Source organism: Pimephales promelas, chromosome 7 (genome assembly GCF_988280905.1).
Source record: "Pimephales promelas chromosome 7, fPimPro1.hap1.1, whole genome shotgun sequence".
In the NCBI taxonomy this organism is placed as follows: Eukaryota; Metazoa; Chordata; class Actinopteri; order Cypriniformes; family Leuciscidae; genus Pimephales; species Pimephales promelas.
Window position 1 is genome coordinate 31,395,385 of NC_142775.1, and position 12,682 is coordinate 31,408,066.

The following is a 12,682-nucleotide window of genomic DNA, read 5'->3' on the forward strand; positions in this document are numbered from 1 at the left end:
CTGATAACTGAATAGAACAGATCCTCCAGTCTTCATCCGATGCCGTTCCATTTATAGAATAATATGATTGATGTCCTTGTGATGCTGGAAAAGGGGCAGTATTGTCAGTGGGTTTTTTGGCTCAGTTTAACATGCGTTTTAGAACACAAAGAGATTGAGAGAGCACTGTAAAAATGAATATGCTTTATCTAATCAATAAAATTGTGGCAACAGATTACAAACAATATTATTTATTAAATTGAACAAATTAGAATTGAGTAATAGTTAATCAAATTAACATTCTAATTTGTACAATTTAATTAATTGCTTGTAATATGTTGCCACAATTTTATTGATTAGATAAAGCATATTATTTTTTTCAGTGAGTGTGTGTGTGTTAATGGAAGCTCTTTAATTTGTCTAAAGCAGACTTTCAAACTTTTATTTCCCTGACTGAAGGGCTTCTGGTGACCTGAATCATCTGAGTAATTACAGATTTGCACAACAGCGTGTATGATAAGCAAAAAGAGAAGTTGTCCTTCTCGCTTTGGTTCCTAAAACAAAAATACAGCCTTGAGGAAGGGGATTGATGTTCTCTTGATTGCTGTGATGGAGCTTAGCTTACTTGACCTTGTTGATGTGGGCACTTCTTTGTAATTCATCTACATTTTTTTAGCTCTCATTTGAACTCACTCACACGCCTCTCTTCTAACGTGAGCTCATCTGTGGATATTTCTTATTCATCCCTCTCTGGGTTAGATGGGTGGTGACTGACTTCATAATGCATGATGTGTGCGGCTGGCTCAGGATGAGAGAGATGTAAGAGAATGAGCAGCAAATGATCCTTGAGGAGAAGGGCAGCCAATCTAAAGTTTCAAAACTTCAATTATTTATCAGCATAAAAATGTCATTTTAAATGTAAATTGTGATACATCCACTTGTGGCTGTGAGTAAAACGGATTTATCCAGCACATCTTGAAGTAAAATAAAGACTCATGTGTCCAAATTTGCCTACTTCCATTCTGCATCCACCTTATTTCTACGCCCCATGACGCATTGTTTCAGTCAATGATGGGTCAACATTTTTACAAATTTACTGTAGTACGCCTGATTTTTATATAGAACATACATCTTGGGAAGAACAGTTGGGAAGTAATTTTCAATCCAAATGTACAGCACCAACTATATAGTATGCGGTTTTGGATGCAGGAAAATGGGTGAGACTTTTTTTTTTTTTTTAATATCAAGCAATTCAAGCTGTCATGTTTTATACAAATTAGTGTTTTTTTAAATGGCTTAGAAGGCAGGATAAATAAAAATGGAAGATTTTATAGCGATTAAACAATACATACTGCAATTAAATTCAAATTTATGTTACATATTTACTAAACTTGAAATATGTTTAAAGTAATTTGAATCAAAATGAATCAAATAAATAATAATAACTTTAAGGGGAAAAAATCCAAAAAAAAAAGTAAAAAAAAAAAGTATTACTAATAATAGAAAGGCAAATTATTTTACACATTAACATATAGTTTACTTTTTATCTTATTTTTTTTTTAACAAAGACGGCAATCTAAAGAAGACTGAAAATTGGAGCTGTCAAAATAAAAATCCTGCTTTTGACACTCAGCAAAACAGGAAAACTTATCCACCAATGGTTAATTTAATAAAAATAAAAAAAGCTTGGATATATATTGGTCAATCATGGCTATAAATTTGGATTATTATGATATTTAGATGATAAAAATTAGCTACTTCTGCTTACTTTTTACCATTCAAAAAAATGGATCTATGAAGCACAACTAACTAACACATTCAGACTGCTGGCAAATGTGGCCCAAATCCATTTTTTTTTTTTTTTTTTTTGCTCAAATGTGATTTGGATTTGTTTTTCTCATGAGATTGTGACCAGTACAAACCAAATAAAATCTGATATTTTCAAAATTTGGGCCGCTTCCATATGTGGTCCTAAATTCAAGACAGGACAAATGTTTTTCAATGTGACCTCAGTCTGAACAGTCAAATTGGAATTCATGCGAATTTCATGTCACTTTCGATCAACATTCAATGACAATTCCACGCTCATGGGAGTCAGATTTTAATCGGGACTGAGCACGAACAGTTCACGTTTGTGAATCAATGCGTTTGCTGGGCATTTAGCTCTGTGTTAATAAGTGGTAAAGTTTATTAGTCCCGCAGTGTTTGTTTTTCCACTTTTCCATAATTTACTCAATAATTTAATTGCATTCTCTTGGAGAAATTGTTTAATAAATGCCCAGCCCTGTCATAACCTACAGTACTGTATATGTCTCTGTTAGTGGTTGTAATTTTCTCCTTCATTTACAGCCCCCTGCAGTCCCAGAGCGTCCGGCAGTTCTTTACGTTAATGTGTACAGGGAGGGCATTGGGTTTGTAGCTTTGTTCCGTCGTTCTTCTGCAGGAGAAATGCAGAGTCATGATAATTCAGTCTCTCTGCTGCCATGCATGGAGAGATTCAAGGTTAAACAGACACGCTACAGTCAGCAGTGTGTGCCAGATAATGTTTAAATAGACTGAGCTTTGAGGAGTACACAGACCTATCTGGCTGGCATCAGTTTTGTCCTGACTTTAGTGTCTAAGCGTAGGCGATAAAGACTGCATGCTAATTTATACTATCTGTTCTATACATATGCAAGGGTACAATTAGAGAATCCTGAACTTGGTATGATAAAAATGGTATGCCAAAGGTGCCACGATGCACAATTTTTGAAGCTGAAGTGTACAAATGTACATCAAATGTTTTTAATGCAAAGCATTTTTGTCAAGTTGACAAGTTTCTATTTGAATATGTTGTATAATGTAATGTATTCCCTTTGAAGGCAAAGCTGCATTTTCATCATCATTACTCCAGTCTTTAGTCACATGATCCTTCAGAAATAATTGTTATGCTGATATTGATAAAAATAAACGTTTTAGAGCACAGAAAAAAAAACAGTGCTGCTTACTATTTTTGTGAAAAAACATGGTGCATTTTTTTTTAGGATTCTTTGAATAGAAAGTTCAAAAGAACAGCATTTACTTATAGGGTTAGTTCACACAAAAAACATAATTATATCATGAATTACTCACGTCGTTTCAAAACTGTAAGACATTCGTTCATCTTTGGAACACAAATGATGATCCTTTTTGTGAAATCTGTGAGTTTTCTGTCCTTCCATTGACATCCTAAGCAACTACCACTTACAAGCCCACATTCTCTCTTCTGTCTCTCTGTCCAGGTTGTTTTCAGCTATGTAACGTGTTCAGGCAGAACATGGAGATAGACCAGTGTCTGCTGGAGTCTCTGCCGTTGGGCCAGCGTCAGAGGCTGGTCAGACGCATGCGTTGCGAGCAGCTGCGGGTCTACTACGAGCGTGAACGAACACTACAGAAACAAAGCTTCCCCAAGCCCCGGCCCACCAATCGCAAAAAACAAAGGATCAGCTTTACAGCTTCAGACGTCATCCAGGATGCCATCATACGACACGATGACAAAGAGGGTAAGAAACTTTTTTGTTGCTTTGTTATCTTGGTTTCATGTTGTAAATTATTAATTCCTCACTAGCAAATTACAATGCTGGTCAAGTCACTCAAAAATGCTGCTTATATGCGGTCTAAGGGGTCATTGACACAGGATGTTCTTGAGCAGTCAGTAACACTTTACAATAATTACTCCGTAGTAAACTTTGCATTAACAATGAGCGTTATATTTGTTACAGTATTTATTAGTCTTTGTTAGCATTAAAGTCACCCATGTAGTCAAGCATTTTATCCCTTAAAACTCCTCATTGATCACCAAAATGACATATTTAAGCAATTTTCCTTGAACCCTAGGAAATCACCCCAAACAATTCTAAAATGCGATTAGAAGTAGAGAATTGAAAAAGAATGAGTTGTCTGTGTTTGTATTGCATGCAGAAAGAGAGAGAGGAAGGGAGGAGTGGCTTAGTCAGTGGGCAAGTTGTTGAAAAAGGCCAAATTAATTTCCAGAAAGGCGAGCCGTCACAGAAGTTGCCATTTGCTGCTGAGTATTAGATCATTTCTCAAGCTGATTATGGGCCAGTCAAAAAGCTAATATTCAGAGTGCGGCGCGCCACTCCTGGGACAGGCAAAAGTAATCTAATCAAGAGCTTGCGGGGGGAAAGGAGCTTGTGTGAGACAGTGTGACAATCACAGAGAGGCCACCTTCTGCATCATGAGCAATGGTGGAGGCTAAATGAATTCAACCCAAGTCAGCTATTTCTGTCTGTGACTTTGCGGTAGGGAGTGGCAGAGCTGTTCTCATTTTGCTTATGCACGATAAAGGTGAGAGAGAGGCCTCTCGTTTTTAATGTAGTGCCATCCATCTGAAGGCAACATAAAACTTTAAAATGGAGTACCTTCAGCTCTCCTTTAAAGTCAAACTCATTGCCCAGATGATACAGATTAAGGGGGAACAGTCATGAACATTGCAACAAATCATTATTAATTATTAAAAAATACCTACTGTTTGATCTATTATATCTGCTCCACACGGTTTATTCCATGCACATTTTCTTTGGTTCTCCATCTCATTGTTTGTTGGATTTTTATGGTTTAATTAGCTATTGATGACATATTTAAAAATCATTTTGATAACTAAAATCCAGATTTTACTCAATTCCTGTGCCATCAGTAGAGCTGCATGATTCCGGATAAATTGAGAATCGAGTTTCTTTTTTTCTTCTCAAAAGTCACAATTTTCCCTCAATTCTGAATGGGCAACTAAATAAAATAACATGTAATGGTAAGGTTCTGACAAAGTGTTAATTTTTTTAAATTAATAATGTTTAATTAAATAACTGTTTTAGATTTATTTATGTTTAAATGTGAACTATTAACTTCTGTGATGATGATAATAATATAAATATTTTTAACATAAATAACGATGCTGTGTGTTTCATGACATGACAACTGCCCTCTCAGGTGAAGAGCCAACGCAGATCTGAATATTTGCTGTGATCGGACTTGGGGACACAGATGAATCATTGTTATTTAGGAATGGGAATAAGATCGTAGATGTTAGAATGGAGAATGGTGGTCTTTTAACGATAAATCGTGCAGCTCTGTCAGTGATACTGATTTTTAGTTTTAGACTGATTTTTAGTTTAAGACTGTTTCATCAGACTAATTAAACCACTTCTTAAGACTTTTTGAATAAATCATTAAAAAGCAGCTCATAAAGGGGCAAATTTATCTTTGTTTAGCTTTCACCGCGTTGACTAGCCGTGTGACTTCTATGTGGCTTCTATGTGAGCTTTGCCTCTTACTACACCTCATTGACAATAGACAATGGACATTTTTTTTTTGCCCATGAAATTTAGCAGAAATTAGCTTCAGGCCAAACGAATATACCTATTCGACTTAAGTATAAAGCGCATCTTGTACAAGTAATGCAACGTACTGCTGATTTTTACGCTACGCCATGACGCACTACGCTTCTTCCGACTTCACAAATTTCGTAAGTTGCGCTTTAGACGTGGAAATGGCCATTTGGCCAGAAGCTAGAATTTTACTTTGTAACGTGTTAAATAAGAATCATTTTCATACACAAATTTGTCGCTTTGCTTCAAAAGGCTTTTATTTCCGGGGGGAGCCATGTGGAGCATTTTTATGATGGATAGATGAGCTTCAATGTTGGTTGCAATTCATTGCCATTTTAAAGATCTGAAGCATCAGGGTGTTTATTAATATAACTCCGATTGTATTCGTCTGAAAGAAGAAAGTCATATACGTCCAGGGTGGTCCATGGGTTTATTCTTTCATTTTAAAGTGAACTGCTCCTAGACACCTGAACCAACTTAGCAAGTTCTACAGAATCATCAGAAACTCTCAGGTTTGTTTGTAGATGCAGGCCTACAGCTAAACTGTAGGACCTCTAGGAGCAGAGTTTTTAACCCTAATTTTATAGGGATTAATTGTAATTGGTTGGCAAAGGGTGGTCAGTTTTGATTGGTTGCTAATGAAGTCTGGTGCCGGTATGTGGTGATGTTTTACTACTGTACCTCCTGAAACTCCATCCATCTGTACCTAGTGTTCTTATGTGCAGCTTTCCATCTTTATATCGTTCCTTCTGTCTGTCCCTGCCAACCATTTTCTCAGCTGTCTGGGTAAATCTGTGTCAGATATCCCAGCAGCCTTTGCAGGTCACTGTGTGCATCTGCCTTATTGGCTGTCAGCCTGGTTCAGCTGGTCCACGTGGCACCAGCTGGTGTTCCTGTGGCAACGCCTGTTGGAAACATGGCACCTTTGGCTGAGGATGAATGGCAACTTTTGCCCACCTACTGAACACTAATTACCAATTTGGCAACGACTTTAGCTTTTGTTCTGATCACTGATCCAAACGTGATCGGCGTCCTGTGCAAACGCCTTTTGACCAGTCAGTGACTCAGAATATTGATTTATCATGGCTCTGTGCCTGTGTTTTGGTTTAAGGCGTCAGTGTTGCTTGGCTTCTGCTTACAGTGAGAGCGGTTGACAGAGACTGTCTGGTTCATTCAGTAAATCAAGATAATGCCTGTGCACAGACGTTTGCACGTCTCAAATCGTTCAACATGAACAAATTTAATAACATTGCACTTCATTGCTCTTTTTTTATCTAAGCGTGTAAAACTGTGCTCACAAGAGAGACCCAGCATGCAAGAGATTGAGTGAATCAATGGGTTCAGTTTCAAAATATTTCTAAAAACGACAGATAAGTGTACCGGAAATTATGCAAGCTCCCGGTATGCTAGTTTCACTCCTGGTAATGTGACGCCCACGGTTTGATTTTACTTGTTGTAGTCAGGTGAACATGTAGCAGCTTTAAATCACGTTTCGTTCATCAAATATGTGGAAACACGTGGTCAAGTCTGTGGAAACATGCAGCATTTCGTCTGGGTAAAAGGCTCTCGCTCTGGAACATAAAACATTGTGGTGGAAAAGAGGTATCAGTGAAACCCACTGTGCAACTGAGGGGTTCCATGGATATTAAAGGTTCTTCATGGAAAGGTTCTTCCTTTTGAAGATGGTTCGACATGAAGTTCACATAGCAGAATGTTCTGGCCAGGAACTACCCGCTAAGACAATGACCATCTGACAGCCACGTAAAGTGACAACCAGGGCCTGAAGTTAATTTTTTCGGCCACCGGCCACTGTGGCAGGTGGATTTAAAAATTCACCTGCCACAGAGACTTTTTACCAGCCATTTTTTTTTTTGCCTCATAAACGTAAAAAAAAAACAAAAAAAAAAAAAAAAAAAACGGGAATTTCACAATATTGTTCTTTAACTTGTAAGAACACACATTTAAGTGCTGTCAAGTAATAATAACTCTGTCAAAATCAATGAATAAAAAGATTTTTTTTTAAATGTATGTTATTAGACACACACACACACACAACATATATAGTATAGGCTATAATATAGTATACTCAACAGATAGACCTACCGCAGCTCGTAAACAAATCACACGCGGCTGTGTTGATGGCGGTTTTAGTCACGTAGCAGCTACAGGTCTTACTCTTAACAGCTTTTAGTTACAGCGTTCAGGAACGGTTAAATATGAACTAAATTAATACTGTTATTACTGATACAATTACCGGGTACCGGACATTTTCTCACCGGTTCCCAACTCCCAACATGCACAGTTGCACACGCACACACATCTGTGCAACTGTCATTGTACTTTAACCTACAACAGCGACGCATTACATTATCTCATCCCATCTCATCAACAGTTTAATACTCGCACACGTAGTCAGAAAAAGAGCCTCATCTTCTTTCTGATCGCATGAACGTTACGAAACAACAGTCGCTGTCATAAATCAGCCGCTCACGAACCTTGCCATTGCCGCCGATTGTTCACTTTGTATTAAAATGTCTTTTTCTCATCCTCATCTTTTTGTTGGCTGTTTGTTTTGTTTCAGCTGGCCTCTTTACCCCAGTAATGTGCCGCCACATTTTAGCTAAAGTCCAACGCAATAGTGGACTTGGTTGAAATGTGAAAATCCTTATGAATCACTCAATTCTCATTGGCTACCTGCCAATGTGGCAGGTAGATTGACAGTGTTACCCGCCAATAGCAAAATTCACCCGCATTTGGCAGGTGGTCGGGTGTTAATTTCAGGCCCTGGTGACAACTGTAGTTATTTCGTTACATGATGGCAGGGTAAGCCCTCAACAGCCCTCCGTTGTTGTGCCCGTGCCCAATTTTGTGTACAATATGTGTGCTGTCCACTGATCTACTTTGTAGAATGACTGGATAGCTCATGACGTCATAAACAATGAAGCCACCGCGGCGCCATATTGTGATTCCCGAGTGAGCTCACGCGTTCTATTGAATCAATAGGAAATTGTATGATTTGACTAAGAAAACATTGCATAACGAGACACCGTCTTTAAATCTAAAGTCTCCCTGAACTGTCTTACAAAGCAAACATCCTAAGCATTTAAATGGGTATTTGTTTAAAGTCGGCAATTATTCCTGCTTACTAAAAATTAAAGGGATGGTTCACTTTGAAATTAATTTTTGATATGTTTTAGCTTGCCTCAAGGGCATCCAAGATGTAGGTGTCTTTGTTTCCACATCATTTTCAATTTTGACATTTTTGAGTCAAACCGTTGTTGTCTATCAGTCATACACTGGAGGCTAAGGGGGTCCACCACAAAGCATGCACAGAGAAGTCAAAATTAAACATGATTTAATGACTCGTAAATGTAAGTACACATTGATGGCCTAAGACACGAAACGAGCGGTTTGTGTGAGAAAACGAACAGTATTTATATCGTTTTTACCTCTTGTAATCATAGCCATGATGACAAAATGATCTGACGGCACGGGTGCTTCGGTCTGCGCATGCGCCGGAAGTGATCGCTTGTGCGCCTACGTCACTCTTTGTTTATACAGAGATTTCGGAAGTTTTACCTTTCACTAAACATATTTAGATATACGGGAAACCGCAATGGAAGACGATTTCGGTATATCTAAATATGTTTAGTAAAAGGTAAAACTTCTGAAATGTCCGTGTAAATATTGAGTGACGTCACGCGCAAGCGATCACTTCCGGCGTAACATTGAACTGATTCAGTTCGGTTCAGTTGGACATTGCACAACTGATTCAGATCACTTGGACGTCACTGTGATTACACGAGGTAAAAACGATATAAATACTGATCGTTTTCTCACAAAAACCGTTCGTTTTTTTGTGTCTTAAAAATTGCATGGGTTAATGTACACCTGTTTCATCTCTTATTTACCCTTTATTTACACTGCTCACATCTGCGGCGCGTTTACAGATGCGACAGCTACCAGAGCTGATCGCGCCCACAAATCGGCAAATCACGTGGAAATGCTCCTGGTGTGAGTTGACACCGAAGGTAGGAATAAAACAATGTCGCTCGGAGCCGTAATGCGCCGCAGATGTGTGCAGTGTAAATAGGGGGTTTATACGTACATAGGCCTACTCCGTTTGCAGTGCATATTTTTTACCATACCCATGTCAACAGGTTGAAGCTTTCACTGCACACGGATGCCCGTCCAACTAAGTGCGGTGTGTGCAGAGGTTATTTGTGTTGCAGGCGCTGAATTAAAGTGACAGTGCATGGTTCGTGGTCAAACTGAACACGGATTGACATGAAAATAAAATGTATTTAATTAAATGAATAAGTAATGCACTGAATAACACGTTTATTAGGTTTAAACTTGAATACGTCTGTGACAGAATGGAAAGGCTATACATTTTTTTTTAAATAACACAGAAAAAGTGACAATTGTGCATATAAATTACTATATATTGGGTTAAAGTACAACCTGTGAGCAGTTTTTCAAGATCCTTTTGTGATCTTCGTTTTACACTTGTTGCTGACCGCAGGTCATCTTAAATCTTACCAATCTCTGTATAAAGGCCATTGGAGCCTTCTGCTGGTAGGGAATCGTAAGATGGCCGCTCGAACACTTCGAACACCGCCTGGTGGCAGTTTAGAAAGTCATGAGCTATCGAGTCATTTTATAGATCAGTGGTGCTGTCTTGAGTTTTAACTGTGCTCTTTGCCGGTCACCATTTTCAGAGATTACTAATTGATCTCGTACCTTCACTCGAGAACCTTGCAGTACAATCATTCCCATCTTAGAGGAAGGTTAAATGCCTTCCTCAATGACTCATTGGTGATGATCTATTGATTTGCCTCTTGTGGGAGTACTATGTGTTTTAGTTACTGTCCCATTTTATCTACACATTCCTTTCATGGTCACAGTAACTTGATGAGAACTGCCAGCAAGCGTCACTCAAAACATATAGCATACATGTGCAGATACTTTCCATTGGCCCGATTTTAAATGTATGTTTTACAGGAATGCACACCTTGTATGTGTGATAATGCTGACGGGAGTTTCAGCATGCTGGATTTATATGCAGGGAATGTGTTCGCCTCAGGGTGAAGATATCCCAGAGGAACCCTGGGAACACTATCAGCAATGTTCCTCATCGCCCCCCAACTTTAATCATTTTTAAAAGTCGGTCAAAATGTGTAAATACCACATAATCCGGAGTGTAGGGATGTTCCAGAGGTCGGAATGGAACGGGCACATTTTGAAGCAATACATCACTGGTGGGTGTTATACCCTGTGGTAAAGAACTATTTTGCATGTTACAACCATATTTGGCTTGAGAGATTTCATTAGTGTTATTTTTTTTCCTATGTGAATATCTACTGGATATGCTTTCATAGAGTGATGTAATTGATTTTTCCTGCATGAATTGAATCTTAGCATTGCACACAAATGAGGGTTGATGGGCTGTATCCTAACATTTTACTCAGATCTGAGCCCTGGAGACTGGCTGAAACTGAGATCATGCACACACAAATATGCATATGTCATTGGACTCTTGAGCGCACCTTCTCAGTTGCAGATGTGATGCTCTGTATTTATGCGGCGACAAGCACTGAGGCGTGAGCGAGATCGGGGATCACACACCCGTGATACCGAGACACAATTAATTACACACTCTGCCTCTCATCCACTATCACCCATGCCGTTCGCATGGCTTCTCAACTGTGAACTGAAGCATCACACTGTTGTGACATCAGCTCAGGGTTAGACAGTAATGAATCTCTGATAGAAATGCAGACCCACAGCCTTTACTCTTAGCATGTGGGTGTGTGTTATACCATTTAAAACTTGTCAATGTTGCTCTTCTTCCAGTCAAGGATTAGCAAGGAGCACTTGCTCACTTTTAATACTTTGGTTAGGGGCTTGTTCTAATCCTTTACTTAAACTTTAAGCATTAGACGCATCAAATCTTGTGGCTGTGTCTATTGTGAAGTTGCTCTCCAGTGTGTTCATGATTTTTACTTCTTACTACGAACTTGTATTTACTCAACTTCTGACCAAACACCTGGAAGAAAACTTCATAGCTAGTGATCATTTCTTAGTGATGGACTTCATGGTGGGCTTTTTTAAGCAAACACCGTATCTCTATGCTATCCTATGTAATAAAAGGCATAAATACTGTAAAGATTTGGACTCTACTGGGTGGTTCCAATATCAGTTTGAATTCTAAATATGATCTTTTTTATTGTGCGGGAATGTGCGCATGCACCTGTGGATGCGCGTTTCTTATTAGAGGTCCTCCAAGCTCATTGTATTAACTTGATCAGCCCCGTATGAGAGTGGGAGCAGCATATGGTCTCTCGGAATAAAGAACAATGAAATCAATTCCAGTTGGATTGGTTTATGTGCAGTTTCTGAATGCTGATGGAAACTGTATTCGCCCCAGGACTTGGCCTGTTATTGGGCTGGTATTGAATGTTATTCTCGTTGTCAGTTTGATAAATCTTATGAGATTCACAAACATGACTACATTTGAACACATCGGCAAAGCCAAAGCTTCTACAGGTTGTTTTGCACCAAAGGTGCTGGAACCCTATTGCATCTGTTCTGATTTTATTCTTAATCTTCATCAATGTCTTCTTTGTTGTCATCTTTGTTTTTGGTTTCTTTGTCTTATGCCCTACAGCAAATCTGCATCGCTACATAGACGCACGGACATTTTTGGTACCCTGTGTTTAGGAACCTGATAACGACGTTAAATGTAGTTTTTACATTCACTGTCATTCTGTACCTCTCTTATTTTGTGCAATAGCTACAGTAGATTATTTGGTGTTTCAATGCAGCGCGCAGCACCTCTGCTAACTCACCTGCAGTAAATCTTGCTGGATTCCTCTCCATCTGAACCTGCTAAATCAGCAGCTTTTTTTTTTTTGTGTCTGCATTTAAGAACAGCCACACAGATAATTTTATTAACTTGTAAATCTTATAAATTGCATTATAAAAAACATAGATGTGTGTTAATAAGTAATATTAGAAAGCAAATAATTTGAAATGTTGCACAGCACACACACACACACACACAGACACGCACGCACGCACGCAAAAAAAAAAAAAAAAAAAAAAAAACTTTTTGCACCAAGGATATGATATAGTTATTAACATTTTCTCAGCCATTGCATTTGTGCACAATTTCAGTTGTCTTAAAGTTTTCTTCTTGTAGGGATTTTTTTTTTTTAATGGAAATAAGCTACATAACTGATTTATTTAAAGGTTATAGATTATTGTATAGCAGTATTCTACTATAACATACTTTTATATTTAAGTTGACTAAACTTAAAGTAGGAAAGTTTAGGAAA

At 38.3% G+C, this 12,682-nt stretch overlaps 1 protein-coding gene across 5 annotated transcripts in view; it reads left to right on the top strand.

Annotated features, from left to right (window-relative positions):
* myo16 (myosin XVI) overlaps positions 1 to 12,682 on the top strand; it is a 166,552-nt gene that overhangs the window by 24,743 nt on the left and 129,127 nt on the right. For all 5 annotated transcript variants that reach the window (XM_039683123.2, XM_039683120.2, XM_039683121.2 and 2 more), the window contains exon 2: positions 3,240 to 3,500. In XM_039683123.2, coding sequence (XP_039539057.2) covers positions 3,275 to 3,500 — 226 coding nt within the window. In that variant the 5' untranslated portion in view covers positions 3,240 to 3,274. The remainder of the gene's footprint in view (positions 1 to 3,239; positions 3,501 to 12,682) is intronic.